Source organism: Colossoma macropomum, unplaced genomic scaffold (assembly GCF_904425465.1).
Source record: "Colossoma macropomum unplaced genomic scaffold, Colossoma_macropomum, whole genome shotgun sequence".
NCBI classification, from domain to species: domain Eukaryota; kingdom Metazoa; phylum Chordata; class Actinopteri; order Characiformes; family Serrasalmidae; genus Colossoma; species Colossoma macropomum.
The window spans coordinates 1,491,937-1,510,373 of NW_023495456.1; the positions used below are offsets into that span (position 1 = coordinate 1,491,937).

Here is an 18,437-nt window from a genome sequence, read left to right on the forward strand (position 1 = left end):
AAATTGTGGTACCAAGGCAGTCTAACTGAATTACACTAACAGGTTTTTGCTTCTAAGCTGATAGTAGAATATCTCATAATTGGATAATTATTTGGACTAACAGTGAGGTTAGTATGAACAAACTCACAAAATTTCACTAAAAAGTACATTTAAAAAATAATAATACATTTTTTCATTTCAGTTTAGCAAACAGCTATTTTATATAATATACATTTTTCATATTTACTAAAAAATTGCAATATACAAAGTAAAATATACAAAGTATGCATGTCTTACAAGCTCCAACAGTTCAAAAGCTGAATCTGTACAGTATTAAGCTTAACATAGAACAGTGAATGTACCCCACCATTAGCTTGGTGCTAACACAGCACTGCAAATCCCACAGAGACTTAATCCCAAAGCTGAAATGCAGACATAACAACAGATAAAAACATAAAGTATTATCATATGTACAGCTTAACATTGAGTGGTAATCAGGGTAGTTGTTTGTGTGTTGTGTAAATAGTATTGTAAACATCTGTCGTTTGTAATAATAGAGCTGTGCAAATACAAATTTACAGTGAATGAAGTGATATAAACCTAAGATATTTATAATAGAGATTATCGTATCTCAGTTTAGTGTAGCTTATCTTAGCTTAAGCTTTTCTTATCCAAAACAATTACCAAGATGTTTGTACCCACCTTAGCCAGTTAATACTGGACTGTAAACAAAAAGATTTCCTAAAAAAACAGAGAAATTTCTCGGCTACAGTCGAATTCATGACGGTTTTCTTGGCTACGGTTGTATTCGGAAGGAATTTTCTCAGCTATGGTCAGATTCAGTCAGCATTTTTTCTGGTTTCAGTCAGAATCAGACAGTTTTTTAGTCAGACAGAACTTTCTTCTGGCCATGATTGATATTAAGAAAGAATTTCTTCTGGCTTCAGTCGGATTTATACAGAATTCTTTAGGCTTTGGTCGGATTTAGTCAGATTTTTTTCTGGCTTCGGTGGATATTCACAGTATTTTTATCACTATGACAGAATTGGGCTGTAGTTGGGTTCAGAACTTTTTGCTAGGCCACACTCAGATTCAGAACTTGCTGTGGGTCAGGTCAGGTTCGGTTTGGGCAGAATTTTCTCTATCATAATTTGAATTAAAATTCCTTAGTCTTATCCAAAACAATTACCAAGACGTTTGTACCACACACTTAGCCAGTTAATACTGGCTGGTAAACAAAAACATTTCCTACAAAAACACACATTCAGTCAGCTGTGTGCCAAACTTTTGACAGTCAGTGTGCTCTGTGTGTGTGAATGAATGAAGACTGGCTGTGTTCCACACTTCTAGCTGACCTTATTTGTCCCTGACAGCTTCATCAATGCCAACCTGTCTCCTCAAAATGTAGTTCCCAACTATCCCGACCTGTCAGAGAACCCCCACCTGCAGCACACCTGTCAACCAAACCATCACCCTTACTCACCTTATGTCACCCCCCATCAGCTGAATTAACCACCCCCCAGTCCCAGCCCTCCCTGCCTGTATCTCAATGTGCTCACCACACAAAACTCTCAGTGTTACTGTCAGAAACAATCCCCCTCCTGCCTCTTCACAGGACCCGAGCGAGAGCTTCCCCCGAAGGGACGATGATTATCGCTTCCCCAATAAGGTACAGCGCTAGAGTAGAGTCTGCTGTGGGTCAGTAGAGGGAGATATCGATGTTGTGCCCCCTGAAATTAGCAGAGCATCCCTGATACTTTAGGTTTGAGAGTAAAATCTATGTGCCTCTCCTTTCCTGCAGCTCCAGGAGGGTCACCTGGTGGTCCGCCATTTCCAGTTCCTGCGCTGGTCGGCCTACCGCGATATCCCCGACTCCAAAAAGGCCTTCCTCACCCTGCTGGCCCAAGTGCAGAAGTGGCAGAGGGAGTGTGGGGAGGGTCGCACCGTGGTCCACTGCCTGTGAGTACTCTAATGCTCCATTCTGGGAAAAATGAAAAATGTTAACACTTCAATGTATGGTTCTGTTCATAAGGCTACATGACACCTGCATAAGCTGGTCACGACAGCTGACATAACCCTACATAAATGTTCATAGGTGCTTATTCCAATAGACGTCCTTCAAAGGTTACATTTGCCAATTTTGATCAAAGTCAGCCTTTGTGACAGGTGACACCTATCGAAATAAGCATTCATAACCATAATGTAGGATTATGACAACCTTATGTAGGTGTCATGTAGCCTTATGAACAGCATCCTACAATAAAGTGATACAAAAAAATAAATGAAAGAACTCTTCTCTTTAATACTGAGGAAAAAACAAATAGTTTTCATGCTTTGTACGCTCTAAATTATAAGGTTCTATCTGCGTTCTGAGCAGTTTTGCATTCCATATAGTAAAACTGAAATGTGGAGCATGTCTGTTTATACATGAAAATGACAGACACCCTAAATTTATTCTAAATATACAATATCAAAATCCCATTAAATCTGTAAATGAGTTTTTTTTAGCACAGGTCAAATGCAGACAGAACCTTCTAATCCTAAGAACCCATTATCTGCCTGGAGGACAAAACATGAAAAGAAGCAGCGATTTTCAAGGAACACAAACAGTTTATACTCATAATTTATTCTGAAACAGTAAAATTAGTGCTGTAGCAGATTGTCTACATGTATCAGAAAATAACATTTAATCCTTTCTATGACATTTTTATGACTTATTTCTCATTTTAGGATAAATCATCTTTGTCTTATTCAGAAAAGCATTGATTGATATATTAAGTATTCTGGTCAGTGCTAAATATTTAGTCCAGTGCAGAGGTCAGATTTAGGATGAAACCATTCGTTTAAGTTTTCCTTAGTTAAACGGCGGCCAGCTACTGTGATAGTACTGCCCCGGCAGGTCAGTATAGCAGGAATGAATGAATGAAATGAATGTTTATGTTGTAATTAAGAGCCCATCAATTCAAATGTTTCGTATTTAACCTTTAAGGCTTAATATTTATAAAATTTAACACAATAAGACTTTAAGTAACTTTAAGAAGACAGGCAGAGTTTCAGCAACGTTTTCATGTTTCATAAAGTTTTATAAACCTTTACTGCAGTCACTGAGCAGAGCGGCGACATCACAAAGAAACAGAACCTGATTGGTCCTCTTGTGTGTGTAAGAGGGTAGTGGTGGAAATCTTCCCTATGAAATGGGACCCTCAAATAAAAAGAACATTACTTGATTAACTGGCTACTAGTGGTGCTCTGGAGGCTACCCAGCCGGTCTGCAGTGATAAAACTGAGGGGTAGGGCTAAGTGGTAGGGGTGAGGGGTGAAATGGGATTGGACCCAAAAATGCACACAACTTAAAAAACCTCACATAATGTTAAGAAGTTGTCATAGAATATGAATATGTGACTCAATTTTGACAAAAAAAATGTCAGATAGAACCTCATAATTCCAAGGGGATGATTTGGCAGGTTTGGTTTGGCATGTTTTCTCTGTTAGTGCTGTTTGTTAGAATAGGTGCCTTTTCAATCCTGGTGCACCAAATAAGCAGACCGAGGTCCCCTGAGGGGGTCAGTCTAGGACCACTTCCAAACAAATTCTGGTGCAGTTCGCTGGAAATTGAAACCAAAATAGAGTAAAAAACAGAACAAACCCTCGTTTTCTATCCGCAGATGTAGAAAAGATGAGCTTCTGACACTGTTTTGACACGAGGATGTGCTTTATCATCTCTTCATGAACTCTAAATTGGAAATTAAATAACAGATAGTTATTGTTCTAAATGAGGCTGAGACACATATAAAGCTGTTATAAAATACTTGACACATTTGACCACTTATCAGTTATATTGTTTGTTAAGTGGCGAGTTTATAATACTTTGTAATTAGCGATCCACTCGAGATGTTGCAGTGATAAACCCACAGGCTCTGAAAGTGTATTGGAGTTTTTGTCCAAATGCAGTTATTGGAGCCAAAACTGGCGTCTCAAAATCTGCCCAATTAGTTGATTGATTCTTTCTATTGCCACACGACGTGTCAGTGGTAATTGTTTCGCCTGCATCAAGATGTATTTCAGCTCTGTAGCAGCTCAATACATGTAGAAATACAATTAAACACATATAGTGAACAACGTGCAATATGAGATGCAACATGAGCAAAATGAGATGAAATGTTTAGTAACCTTGTGGCAATAAGAAAAAAGCTGTTCTTGAAGTGGATTGTCTTAGTTTTTAAAGATCTGTAGGGCCTCCCGGAAGGAAGTAGTTGAAAAAGAGATGAGAGGAATCTGTAATTATTCTCCATCCTCGCTTAAGAGTGTGCAAGCATAAACGGTCAACTGAAAGAAGAGGTATTCAAATTATCTGTGAAGCTCTAACAATAATACCAAATTTATTGAGTTTAAATATCTATATTTCTGTTCCAAACTGTAATAGATGATGTAAGTACACTCAAATAAAATGTAACCAGGTGTTGTTTGTTGGTATGACCTTCGTTTTACGTCTTTTGGTTCGGTCACTTTCTTTTACAGTCCATAGCTATAAGGTACAGACTGTAAAGTACTAGATAGTTATTTTGGGTAACATCATGGTGAGTTCTTAAAGCCGGGGTTACACTACATGACTTTTCCCCCGATTTTAGCCCAGATTCTCAGTCTGGCTGAGTCTGAGCTGGTCGGCTCTAGTCTGCAGATTTTTGGGTCAGTCGGAGTGGACAGTTGGAGAGAGGGTCGAGTCGTGTGTGAGGGGCGCAGACTCAGATTTTTGGCCTCTTGATCGCGTTTCAGACCAGTCAGAGTTTATCAAACGTTTGATTTTTTCACCCGACTCTGAGTGAAATCTAGTGTAAACTGATGAACGACTCAATCTGAACAGACTCCTGCAACAGCCAATGAAAACTAAGAGCACGAAAGAAGAAAATACAGCAAGTAAACAAAGAAAAATGGTGAAAAGTCTCACACGGGTGGAGTGAAGCTTTTAATGAGCTAAGTTTAAGGCTCAATCAAGTTTATGTACATTTAAAAGTCTAAAAAATACCAAACTGATCAGATTTTAAATCCATGATCATCACTTAAACATGTTTACCTGCTGCTTCTGTTCTGTCAGCGTGATCAGCAGAGAAAATAGCAGCAGCTGTTTGTTTATTTGCGTCTCCTAGTAACGGAAGAACGCGTCAATTCGCATGAGTTCAGTGAGTCCGTTCGGTTCAGCAACAGTTAAAAGTTGAGTAGTGTGTGATCCCTAATCGTTTAGTCTGTGATCCTCAATATTTCAGTCACCCAACAAAATCTGCAAAAACCGGTGTGATCGTGTGAGATGGCCAGTCTTTTAATAATCTGTTCAGACTTTAAAAGTCGTATGATGAACCCAAGGCTTGACTAAATTACACTGAAAGGCCAAACAGGTTCTAGGTGTTAACTGAGTAAGTCTGTGGTTCCATCTCCACATTTCTAAATAGATCTCCAATGATACGTTGCGGTCAATAATCAACTTCATCAGTTATCAAAACAGCGTCTCTCTCCGCCCTCGTTCATTCCTCATCAGCCTCAGCCGTTCCCTCGGAGTTAAAGCTGCTTCAGGCACTTAATCCTTTCCTCCTCTTTCATGTCTTCGTTTTCCTTAGTTTTATGGCTCCTCCGCTCTGGCCTCAGGACTCAGCTCCTCCACCTACATCCTCCAGTCCATTTTTAAGCTCCTTGCATTCTGTGTTAATGAGAGCATCTCACGGATACAGAGAGTCGGGCTTCAAAGCCGTCGAGCTCCTCCTCTGTCAGCATCCCGAGGCACTGATCTCAGTTCAGTACGAGGTGGTGTTTTCACTTCATGGCTTCCCTGCAGAACTTCTGCATTTCTTTATGTGCCGTCCTCTGGCTGCTTTTGACGCTCCTTTGGTGGCATAAATGCTTCTGGGACAAATTTTGAGTCTCCTCAAAGCAGCTGTTACTAACCAGCTAGTGGGTTGTTCAGGCTTAATATGAACATTATAAGGGCATTATAAAGACCTACTATACCAGGGGTGGCAAATGTTAAAAAGAGCCAAATAAGTCCTTTCAACAGAAAGTATAGGTTACTAAATATAATGTAAACAAAAACACAGACTTACTTTGCTCTGCTTTAAGCTTTAGCTCAGCTATAGCTGCTTTTCTCGCATCTCCGGCAGGAAACTTTCCACAAAAGTAGAACAGTTTCTTGTAAAATTTCTCTCAACATTTGATTTTTTACAAGGCTGAAGTCGCTTCTCATTCGCCAGCTTCTTGTTTGAATTTTCCCGTTCCACCTTAAATGATGCAGCAAACAAGAAGTTGGTGAATGAGAAGCTTCAGCTTTGCAACTTTTTAGTGTTTCAGTTTCTTGTTGCAGATTAAACGTATCAGGAAACCAGCTGGAGTGATTATAAATGCAAATAAATCCGTTAATCTCCAAATTATCACTGTTCGTCTTAAATCTCTCTCTTTGCCGTTTCGTTAGCTACTAGCTAGGCGAGATTGTTGTCTGTGTTGCTATGGTGACCAGCAGTCTGCGCTGATCTTCAGGGTTAAAGGGTGAATCAGCAGTTCTACATTAACTCCAGAGTTTAAGACCATTTATTGTTAAACTGTGTTGAACGATCAGCAGAGCTTTATTTTACTGTAAAGGAGGATTATTTTATTTTTACCTACAAATCAGATTCAGCTGTGGAGCCACAACAGGGCAGTAAAAGAGCCGCATGTTGCTGAAACCTGTGCTGTACTGAAATGTTACCGTATGTTTTTACATTAATTATATAAATATTGTAGATCAGTTATAGCAGAGAAAATCTAGCAGTTCTATTGATTGTGTGGATTCTAAATTTGTGGTTGGTATCTCATGAATTTGTAGGTGCACTGTTGAAACTGAAATCTGTTCAAATCAGCAGTAGAGGTGCCAGATAAAACCCGTGCATTTACAGTACAAGGGTGTTTTCCCCAGAATGGTAAAAATCTTTGAAACTACAGTCATTTAAATTCTTAGAAATACTAATTTCTTACTAATTACTGTAACTCAACAGTTTTACAAGTTTAACTAGTTATTCTGACATACAGTATAAAAGTTAACATAACAGTAAAATAACAGTAACAACCATTAAAATAAAGGCAAATGTCTGTGAAATAAAGGTGATCATTTGTTTGTGTTAATTTAAATCATATTTCTGTAAATTTACAGGAGAGATGAAATACAGTATATGTATTGTTTATTTTTTCATCAAAATGGATATTGACCATTCAATTTTCCAGTACTTTTACAGTTAAAAAAAAGCTTTATTTTACAGTATAGAACATAATTGGCTGGACGAGGATGCTTGTTTTACAGATTTATTTAATTTTTCACTTTGTTTTTGTCATTGTTGACATTAAAACACAAAAAAACTTAATAGTAAATGCAATTTTGAATGTTAGTGTAGTTCATTATGTAATTGGCTATGTAATTAATTGTATAGTAAGGTAATTAAACGTTATATTTCAGTAATAACTCTAGTCGTTTAAAGGTTAATGTATTGTGCACTGATAGATTGTCTGCTTTCGTCATTGCGCTAAACCTCACGCTTGTTTGTTAAAAGTCACTGAGGACACTGTGTTGTGTTTCAGGAATGGAGGTGGACGTAGTGGCACTTTCTGCGCTTGCACCATGATAATGGAGATGGTTCGGCACCACAGCATGGTGGACGTCTTCTACGCCGTCAAGACTCTCCGCAACTCCAAGCCTAACATGGTGGAGACCATGGTAAGCACTGTTTTGATAGAAATTCAATAAACTCTTATAATGCATTGATGGAACTGCTGTCAAATGTTAGATTAGTTAGTCAGACATTATTGTGGTGGATATTAGTGAATGCGCTGAAAGACTTAATGCATTGAATTAAATTGATTTAAAAATTCATTTCCAAAAAATAAAATACACTGTTTGTCCAAATGTACCCAGAAAGCCCTTCAGATGAGTGAATTTAGCTACTTTAAGGTCACCCATTACTGATACAATGTGTACAATCTCCATAGAAAAGCACTGACCGGTAGAATGGGACACTCAGGCTCACCATTCCCAATGCCAATTGTCATCTAAAGGGGTATGAAGCCCCCCGGCATTGGCTGTAGTTGAGGGCCCCGTTATTACATGGACTTTTTTCTGCTTTCAACACATTAGACACACAATAAAGGGTCTTTTTAGCCTGTCTACAGTGAGCAGCTCTTCTGCCCTGCAAAAAATGATGTCTTAACAAGAGAAATCATTTTTATTCTAATCTAAATAACTAATATTTCTTATTTTGAGATGGTTGTAATTTATTATAAGATTATATAACTTATTTCTAGATGTATATTGGCGGATGATTTTGCTTGTTTTAAGCAAATTTCCTAAAATAAGCTAAATTATCTGCTAATACAGTGCGATAATTTTACATAATAAACTACTCAAGTAAAACAAGTAAAAATGTCTACAAATAAGTTAAATAATCTTATAATAACCTAACAACAATCCGAATGAGAAATATTAGATGTATTGACTCTCTCATTGGCTGATGCTTCAATCACATTGCTGAAAGTCTCACACTACAAGACTCGTGAATGTTTTGAGTTGGTAAAAATCAACATGTTCAAAAATATCGGAGGTCCTCACACTACTGTTGTTTGCTACTGGTCAAGCTTCCGACCTAGAAAATCTCTTAAAATTGTGAAAAAGTTGATAGGAAGAGGCAACTGGAGTTAAAATCGGGCTAAAAGTTGTGTAGTGTCAGTGGATGCTCTGCATTATGAGGTTCTTAAGGAGTTGAGATGTGATTATTGCTACATGTTGTGCACCAAACTGACATCATAACATTGACATCACCAAAATACCCCACACAAACGAGCCGGCTCTGTCCAGTGTGGTAGTTTAGAGGCATTTGGCCGTTTCAGGTGTTGGTTTATAACAGTATTTAAGTTTAATATTGGACATAATTTCATGTGATGTCCTTTCAGTGTGCAACCAGTTAGCTTGCCTGTAGCATATGTGTAGCATTATTAATATTATGACTGCACCGCAACGCGCAACAACGGCGATTGTTGAAAGAGGCCCATTTTCCCCGTAGAGAAAAACAGCTTATATGGTCGTGACAATAACTACAGCATGATGGTCGACTTTAGAGGTCTGTTAAAGGGGAACTAAGCGTAATTAAGTCTTTAATGTGTAAATAAAGTCGTTCAGAGTGGTTTGGTGTGAAACGCTCCATTCTAGAGTCAGAACTGTTCACAGTGGTGGTGATAGGAACCAGACGTCCCCCTCTAAAAGCTCCCTCACAGAAAGTTCCTACATGAAATGGTTATGAATTCACTGCCTGATGACTGAGACACTGTTTTATGATAGTTTTATGATAATGTTTTGGCCTAAAATGTCTTTTAATCAATTTATGTTAATCCAGTCATGGTGGAGGGATACATGCAGGGTGTTGTAAGGCAAAACAGTCCCAACAAAAACCATATTTCCAGCTTTCAGAGCTCACTGAAGGTTTACTGGTGGTTTTGTATAGTAAATAAAATGTCTATATTTGTGTTGTAGTCGTGACGACGCATGGTTCCTATCACCACCACTGTAAAGACATCAGTAACTTTCTCTGCAAAAAAAACCTTTTTGCACTATAAGGTTCTGCTGAGCGACTGTTGATATTTGAACTCAACAGCAAAACAAAAACACCCCCAAAATTCATGGACGTGCATTGCCGAGGTGGACCACACTTTTTTAGATCTTTGTGGCCATAAAACTCTTCGCAAACGTAGTACAGACCAATGCCATGACATAACATTAGAGTGAACAACTACACAGCAAGTAACGTGGCTAACGATAGCCAGGCGGTGGGTTAGCAAACTGTCACAACAATTGCTGCTGTGAAGCTAACCAGCCGCTATCACAAACATTAGCAAATGGGACAACAAATAAAACATACTGACTGATTGGTTCTCTGAAACAGCGAAAATAACTTTATAATACCCACCTGTCCAGCAGGAGCAGCCTCCTCATCCCTTTTCATGCATTTCTCTCAATGAAGCTGAATTCAGCTTCTTTTTTGCCAGCTTCTTGTTTGAATTCTCCCATTCCATCTTAAAAGGTGCAGCAGTTAAGACCACATTCAGGCACCTCAGCTTCTTGTTTGAATTTTCCCGTTCCACCTTAAAAGGTGCAGCAGTTAAGACTACATTTAGGCATCTCAGCTTTTTGTTTGAATTTTCCTGTTCCACCTTAAATGGTGCAGCAGTTAAGACCACATTCAGGCACCTCAGCTTCTTGTTAGAATTTTCCTGTTCCACCTTAAAAGGTGCAGCAGTTAAGACCACAATCAGGCACCTCAGCTTCTTGTTTGAATTTTCCCGTTCCACCTTAAAAGGTGCAGCAGTTAAGACTACATTTAGGCATCTCAGCTTTTTGTTTGAATTTTCCTGTTCCACCTTAAAAGGTGCAGCAGTTAAGACCACATTCAGGCACCTCAGCTTCTTGTTTGAATTTTCCCATTCCACCTTAAAAGGTGCAGCAGTTAAGACCACATTCAGGCACCTCAGCTTCTTGTTTGAATTTTCCCGTTCCACCTTAAATGGTGCAGCAGTTAAGACCACATTCAGGCACCTCAGCTTCTTGTTAGAATTTTCCTGTTCCACCTTAAAAGGTGCAGCAGTTAAGACCACAATCAGGCACCTCAGCTTCTTGTTTGAATTTTCCTGTTCCACCTTAAAAGGTGCAGCAGTTAAGACCACAATCAGGCACCTCAGCTTCTTGTTTGCATTTTCCCGTTCCACCTTAAATGGTGCAGCAGTTAAGACCACATTCAGGCACCTCAGCTTCTTGTTTGAATTTTCTCGTTCCACCTTAAAATGGTGCTCGCACAATGCTGTGTGGGTGGTCATTGTCTGGGGAGGGCAAAACAAAACGTGGGAAGGGCCGACACATTCACAGGGCGGGACTAACATGCACGCACAGCCGGACTGAGAAACTCAGATTACACACACAGAGGGGGCGTGGCTTCATTCTCTGCGTAGGACGCTGTTGCACTACTATGTCTTTCCATAGAAAACAGTTGTTTGCTGCTATATTAATGTGTAAAATGTCGTATATTGAACCTTTAATGCTCTTGATTTGAGAAGAAAGGCTGTGACCTGTTGGACGTGGTGTACTGTGTTGATGTTCTGTAGCATGCAGTCAAGCTGAACAGGCTTTTCTTATCCCGTTCCAGGAGCAGTACCGATTCTGCTATGACCTGGCCCTGGAGTACCTTGACTGCCTAGAGGTCAGATAACACCTGAACGAGTGACCGGCCCACCAGTGGAGGAGCGAGCGAGCTTTTATGAGTCTGCGCCTTGAACCTCCGTCTTTGTTTTCCTTTTTCTCTCTGGTCTCTCAGGCCTGGACGGACGAGCCTTTCTGTCGTGGGAATGTAGATTGCGGGCGTGGGAGACCGGCCGTGGTTCGACCTGTATTATACTTTTTTGCTTTCGTGTCTTTCTCTCTCTTCTTTGGCTCATCGTGCAAGATGTATCCTCTCCGAGAGCTGCTGGGGAACGGACTGGAAAGGGTGCGGATGGTGACTGGTGACGGAGACCCCTGTATCTGTGAAGCGAAGGCCATTTTCACGGTTGTGGTGACTGTCGCGCTTTGATTTCTGACTCCAAAAGCTCAGCCAATCTCTGCCTTACTCACTGAGCAAGAGGAACACGCTGTGTTCTAACAACACCAAGAGACCGCAGCAACAAAAAAACACGGGCGATGTTGTTTATGTAGAGTATGTGTATCGTTATACCCTGTACATGGTGCAATCTAATGTGGACAGGCCCTGCTTTTCACGAAGGACACCCTGAAAGAGACCACGACGTGATGGGGACCAGACGTTTCTTTAAAAAAAAAACAAAAGGCGGACTTCTGATCAGTATTTTGACGCAATGCACAGTTGGATTAATTTATTGTTTCGTTGTAAATACCGTAGATATTTTCCAAAACCTGTTTCTAGATGTCGTCTCCGATGTGCCATTCTCTTTCCGTGTGCGTGTTACAAAAAAAGCAAGGGGGGACCACTCGCGCATCTGCATGCCTGTCGTACTGTCGGTGTCCCATTGCGATCTGTGAGCCAGGATACCCGCTTCTCATCAAGAATCAAGAGCAATGCAAACCTCTTTGAAACGAAAACAAAATAAAAAAAGAAGAAGAAAGAAAAGAAGTGCTACTGTGGGAACAAGGCGCTCGCCAAAAGAGTTGCTTTTTAAATTTCTATTTATTCATTGTGTTTTCTTTTCTAAATAGTGTAAAATATGAAGGAATAAAACATGATGTTGCTTTTATCTGCCCACTGTTACGGCATCTTCATTTCATTTTCGGTAACACGTACAATAATAGTAATAACAGGCCCCTATTTAAACATATAAACAGTTTGTTAATGATAGTTATTTATCATGTAAACAATACTTGTGCATTTATAAGTGCTACCGTTTTAAATGTTCGCCATTTACTTAGTGACATACACTGTTTTCATAAAATGATTGATTATTAATGTTTTAAATACTCTATAGTCACCAAATATAAATATTAGTTAATCAATAATGAAAAGTTGATGCATCACAACAGCTTAATCATGTAAAACAGGACATAATTGAAAATTATGAACAAAAGTTTTTATGCAACTTAGTAAAAGTTTTTTTTGCATTATGAGAATCAAATAACTAAATTATTAACAAAGTTTAATTAATGATTGTCGAAATGGAACCATTTATTAATGCACATATAACTATTACATAACTATTAAGTCATTAACAAACTATTAGATAATGATTAAGTTGCTTATTATGGCCTGTTATTATAAAACGTTATTATAAAACCTGAGCTGTTCTGAATTCGATGAATTATAAGCTACAGAAATAACATTCTGACCTTGTTTTGGTTGCTTGGAATATGATTATAATGTGTGAAATTTGAAATGCTATGAGAAGGAAAAACTTTGTAAAGCCTGGTCTTTTTTAATGGACTACTTGTGTTAATTTTGATGGCTGAAGAAAAGCGTCATAAAATCTACTTTCATCTACGCTGGTGTTGAGTTGACATAACACCATTATTAGAAGACCAATTTTGTCTGACACCAGGTTGTTATGACACTTTTTGGTGTGAAATGACATCATGTTATAACATTACTATCATGCTGAGAGCTTAGTCATGTTCTGCAGTGCCCCCTAGTGGCCATTCTGCTGACAGCATGGAAATTGACTAAAATATTTTTAATTAATAAAATCTAATAAAATATTTTCCCCTGTAACTCTGTTATTAGATGAACTGGAACTCTGTCGTCTCTGTGTGAAATGTTGAGCTGCTAGCAAGCAATGAGGAGTGAAGGGGAAGGGGTGAGAACCCCATGCTGTGAAAAACAGTTCACGCCTCTCCACAAAGACAGCTATGCAGAGATAAAAGGGACAACTGCAGCTCTCATCATAAACACTCCTGCCCCACTGAAACAGTGAAGTAGGGGTGGCTCGATACCACTTTTTAGTGTCTGATACCAAAACCAATACTGATACTGATACCAAAATCTTCAGTATCTGGCGATACCGATACGATACCATCTTCATCCCTCTATTAAACAAATAAGCTGTTAATAACATATTTGTCTGGATGCACTTTGCTTCACCGAGCCAAAAATAGCATCATGCTCAAAATCTACTCCCTTAAAGGAAGAAGGAAGAAACATACAGCGCAAAAATGACTCCGTTATGCAACACTGCTGCTTCTGTCCATTTAAACCTTTTCACACAGAAATATTTTTGATTGGTCAGCATAATTAAGTTTAAAGTGCAACTTTGGCTCCGTTCACACTGCAGGTAAAAGTGACCCAAATCTGATTTTCTCACCAAATCTGATTATTTTGTTTGTCTGTTCAGATCTTAAATGTGATCTGTATCATCAGTCTGAACAGATCAGCTCCTAAACTGACCCACATGCGCTAAAGAACAGAGTGTCAAGCTGCTTCACGGCTCATCCAGAGGTAAACAATCACGACCGCCAACGAACGCCAGTCCCTCCCGGAGGATCAGCTTCATCTTCACCAGCATCACAGGAGCCATCATGAAGCTTCACTGACTGACAGCTGGGCTCATCACCCAGAATGTGTTGGAGCTGTAAAAAGGGCGCGGTCACTTCTTTGGTTCGCGTCCTCGGATTCTTTAAACTCTGCTTTCAGACTTTTAATTGTTCTCTGACGCTGCAGCCTCGTTCTCCTGCGGCCGCGTTCGGACATTTCTTTAGAAATCTCTTCAAACACGGAGGGTTTAGGATGAGGCAGAAACATCAGCCTAAATGTTTATGAGTCTCAGCAGCGCGAATTTATGACGAATGTGGAGTTGGATTGACGTAAAAGTCACATGAATTCCGATCTGGCTGTTCACACTGAGTCGCACTGCTGCAGATCGAATATGTATCGGATTTCAGCACCACATATGAAAGCGTCTCAAATCAGAATTGAAAATGTCAGATTCAGTGTGTTTATCTGTTCACACTGACACACAGACACACATCTGTGCCACACATGAAGAAAAAGATCAGATTTGGGCCACTTTTACCTGCTGTGTGAACAAAGCCTTAGTGCAAGTTTGTTTAGTTAAGCATTTACGTGATAGTTTAGCCGAATTGATCATATCGAATTATACTGATATTCGATCCAGTGATTTTGGCCAGTACTGGACCGATACCAATACTGAGTGTTGTATCATCACACCCCTACTGTAAACAAGCAGCATTTAAACACAATAGAAACACCTGCTCACCCACCACGAAGACGAAAATCCAGCTCGGATCTGGTTTTGTGAATCATTTCCATCAAAACATTATATATTATATTCTACTTTATAGAAGAAAAAAAGCATAAACAAGCGGAAATAGGTAACTTACCATCAAAGTCAGCAAATGCAACCATCATGACACATGATGCCTGTTAGAATAAGCCTTTATGAATGTTTGCGTAAGTTTATGTCAGTTGTCATGAAAGGCTTGTGTAGGTGTCACAGCCTTATGAACAGCAAAGTGTTACCCAATAGACTTTATTTAAACGGCCCGCCCATTTGTGGAAATGTTGAAATTTTCCTTTCCATTGAGTTTTCTTTTCTAAATAGTGTAAAATATGAAGATATAAAAGATGGTTTTACTTTTATCCGCCCACTGTTATGGTATCATCATTTCAGTTTGTGGTAACACTTAATAATAGTAATAACAAGCCCCTATAATCAGAAAGAGTACAGAGATAGTTTGTTATTGATAGCTATTAATTATGTAAGCGTTACTTGTGTATTAATAAGGAATTACCATTTGAAATATTCTGCATTTACTTAGTAACACAAATCATTAAAGCAATCATGATAAATGATGCCTGTTAGAATAACCCTTTATGGATGTTTATGCAAGTTTATGTCATTTGTTATGAAGGGCTTGATGAACAGTAAAATCTTACCAATTAAAACTTCATTTAAACAGAACCACCCATTTGTGGAAATGTGGAAAACCACATTTTCCTCAGTTTATTTAAATATAAGCATTTGATGACTTATGTAAGCGCTGGTAAAGGAAAGTTTTGACCCGGGTCAGTTGCTTTGAACATGATTATAATCTGTGAAGCTGCGCTCATTTGAAATGCCATGAGGAGGAAAAACAGGAGGAGAAAGACTCAAAGGGAAATTTGGTCTTTTTTAATGAACTTCTTATGCTAATCTTGCTATTCATGGCTGAAGAAGGGAGATAAGAGTGCGCTGCGCTCTTCTGGTGACCTCTGTTGACCTTGCTTTAGTCTGCCCACACATCTTATTGTTCTACATCGCTTGTTGACCTCAGTACAAGCCACAACATGTCGTGTGACTGTTCTCACTTCATGCGCTCCAATTAGCCTTTCACACTCGATGCTTCAATCTGAAAGCTGAATCAGTTCGGGGGGGCTATCGCGTTCCCGCCGCAGTGCGAATAAGTACGCGTGCAATCGCCTCTGCAGTTAACATTAAACCATCCAGACGGTTCTGAGCGTACCTGCAGCAAATAGGGCAGGTTAGACCCCCGATTTCATTTGCTCTTATCATTTAATTAGATGTGCCTTAATCAGCTTTTTATCTGTAGATAAACAGGCCGCTGGTTCCCTTCCTGGGAGGTAATGGAAGCTTTCTGATGATTCATCAGTCTTACCCGTCGTCTTATTCTCCTCTGTGTGTACTGTCTGATAAGCTTCAATTACCGTCGTCTCTGCCCCCGTCCCAGGCCGGCATCGATTTTCTTGACACTCAAACCCCTGCACTCGGTGGGTTTGTTGGGTAATTTAAGCCACGGTCAGTACATTATCATCATCTGTCCATTTCTGTTTCTGCTAAGCGAGTTTGACTCGACCTGAAATCATAATCTCAGCACAGCGGCGAGAAGACAGTCTGTCCGGACTGGGGCTGTCACTGTCCATTACATTAGAGCTTGAATAAGCTATTACTGTTTGGACGATTCACTGAGTAATCTAGTTTCTTAAATAATAAAAATGGACTTTACTGAACAAGAACAAACCATACTGAGTCATTCCACCATTTCAAAGACTCCAAAGTACCATAATAGAAAAAGATAAGCCTTTAAAAGGATCGCACTTCACTGCAGGGCTGTGGCTACACAATGCCTACATTCGCTCATCGTGACAGCTGGCTCAAAATTACAGAAACATTTCACTGCTGATTTCTGTCGTTTTTCAGTTTTTGACATAATTTGAAAATGTCTGTTGTCATTTTCATGGTGTGTAAATTTCATGATGAATGGACTAAAAGAAATGGCCCAAAATGACTTGGAGAAAAGTCTGGTTCCACTGACTTACATTAAAAGTAAAGACAGTTACCATTTTGGAGATATGTTTTCTTCCGACAACAGCAGTTCATAAAGGCTTATTCTAATAAATAAAGGCTGCTTTGGTCAACTTTGAACACCTGCGTCAGGTGACACTAACATTGGGTCAGCGTCATCAGCGTTGGAAGTAACGAGTTACTGTAATTCCACCTTTTTTGGTGGTAACGAGTAACGTATCTACTTACATTCCAAAGTAAATAACACAATTACTGAAATTTAAATGGGTTTGTTATTCTTTACTTTTGTCTTGCGTGAGCAGACAAACACAGTCAGCTTCCTTTTTATGATCTAACATCACCTGACCTCATGGTGGCGCAATGAACGAGTGAGTCAACCAGTGTTAGACCCACACAATGGCTGACAGACGAGCACCAGAGCTTTAAAATCTCTTCTAAAAGAGAGAGATTTAATAGAAGTACTAAAGTCTTAACGATGAAAATAAATTAAACTGGAAATAAGACATTGAAGGTCGTTCCTGAGTCTACGTTCTTCTCCCTATTTTTTTTTCCCACTACTTAGCCAGATGGGTAATGTGTGAAAATATATATTGGCTAACATTTAGCATGTTACACCAGCTTTGACCAGCAGGGGGTGGCTGTTTTTTTTTCTTTACTCTTCAGAAACCAGGTGAAAAAAACACGAGAAAACTAAAACGCTCCCCAGGGAATTTTTAAGAAATTAAGGTGAAAATAAGTAGAACATTCCTGAGTCTACGTTCTTCTCCCTAAAAAAGTTTTTCCCCAACATAGCCAGATGGGCAATGTGTGAAAATATACAGGGTGTCCCAATAAAATTGACATAATTTCATAGTCTAATAACAGCCAATTCTCCTTCAAATGATCTCAAATTTTAAGAAAGTGTGTAAAAACTAACCAAGTTTAATTTTTAATGTGTTTTTCAGGTTGAAGAACGGCGTTCACTAGAAATGAAAAGGCATTTTGTGTGTTAGAATATGCTTGAACACAGTCAAACGAGAGTGCAGCGACATTTTTGAGAAAAATCAATAAAAATGCACCAACTGGAAAGTAGATTTGGACACGGTGCAAAACATTCAAAGAGGAAGGCTGTCTGTGCAGGACGAAGGGATCTGGACGACCACCAGTATCAGAAGATATTACATTTGTGCAGCTGTGAAATCGGTTATAAAATCTACATCCCTCTGAATTTCTTGTTCGAATTTTGATAAATAAATCTTGTGTTGTTCAACATGAAGCCTGTTTAATTTAGTTTGCCAGGACATGTAGTTACTCAGATATTCACATCTCAAGTGATGTCACCTTTTTTGGGACACCCTGTATTACACCAGCTTTGACCAGCAGGGGGAGGCTGTTGTTTTTTCTTTACTCTTCAGTAACCATGGAAAAAATCTGAGAGATCTAACAGCGACAACTAGCATGCTATAAATCTATTTACCTAGTATATCAGGCTAATTGTTAGCCACTTAGCTCCCCAGTGAATTTTTATTTTTCACCTGTTTCCTGCAGAGTAAAAACTGCCAACTAATCACTGCTGATTTTATCAGGAAGGTACATTTTAAATCGCGGATCTTTAAAAATCGAGTAAAAGTTAAAAATGCCAACAGATCAAAGTGGTTTGGCAGGAAAGTCAC

At 39.1% G+C, this 18,437-nt stretch overlaps 1 protein-coding gene across 1 annotated transcript in view; it reads left to right on the forward strand.

Moving 5' to 3' along the window:
- The window catches only part of ptprua (protein tyrosine phosphatase receptor type Ua), a 425,958-nt gene extending 413,685 nt beyond the window's left edge, over positions 1–12,273 (forward strand). The window contains exons 29-31 of the mRNA XM_036562583.1: positions 1,781–1,938; positions 7,570–7,705; positions 11,175–12,273. Of these exons, the coding sequence (XP_036418476.1) occupies positions 1,781–1,938; positions 7,570–7,705; positions 11,175–11,237 (357 nt within the window). The 3' untranslated portion in view covers positions 11,238–12,273. The remainder of the gene's footprint in view (positions 1–1,780; positions 1,939–7,569; positions 7,706–11,174) is intronic.
- The last annotated feature ends 6,164 nt before the right edge of the window (positions 12,274–18,437 follow it).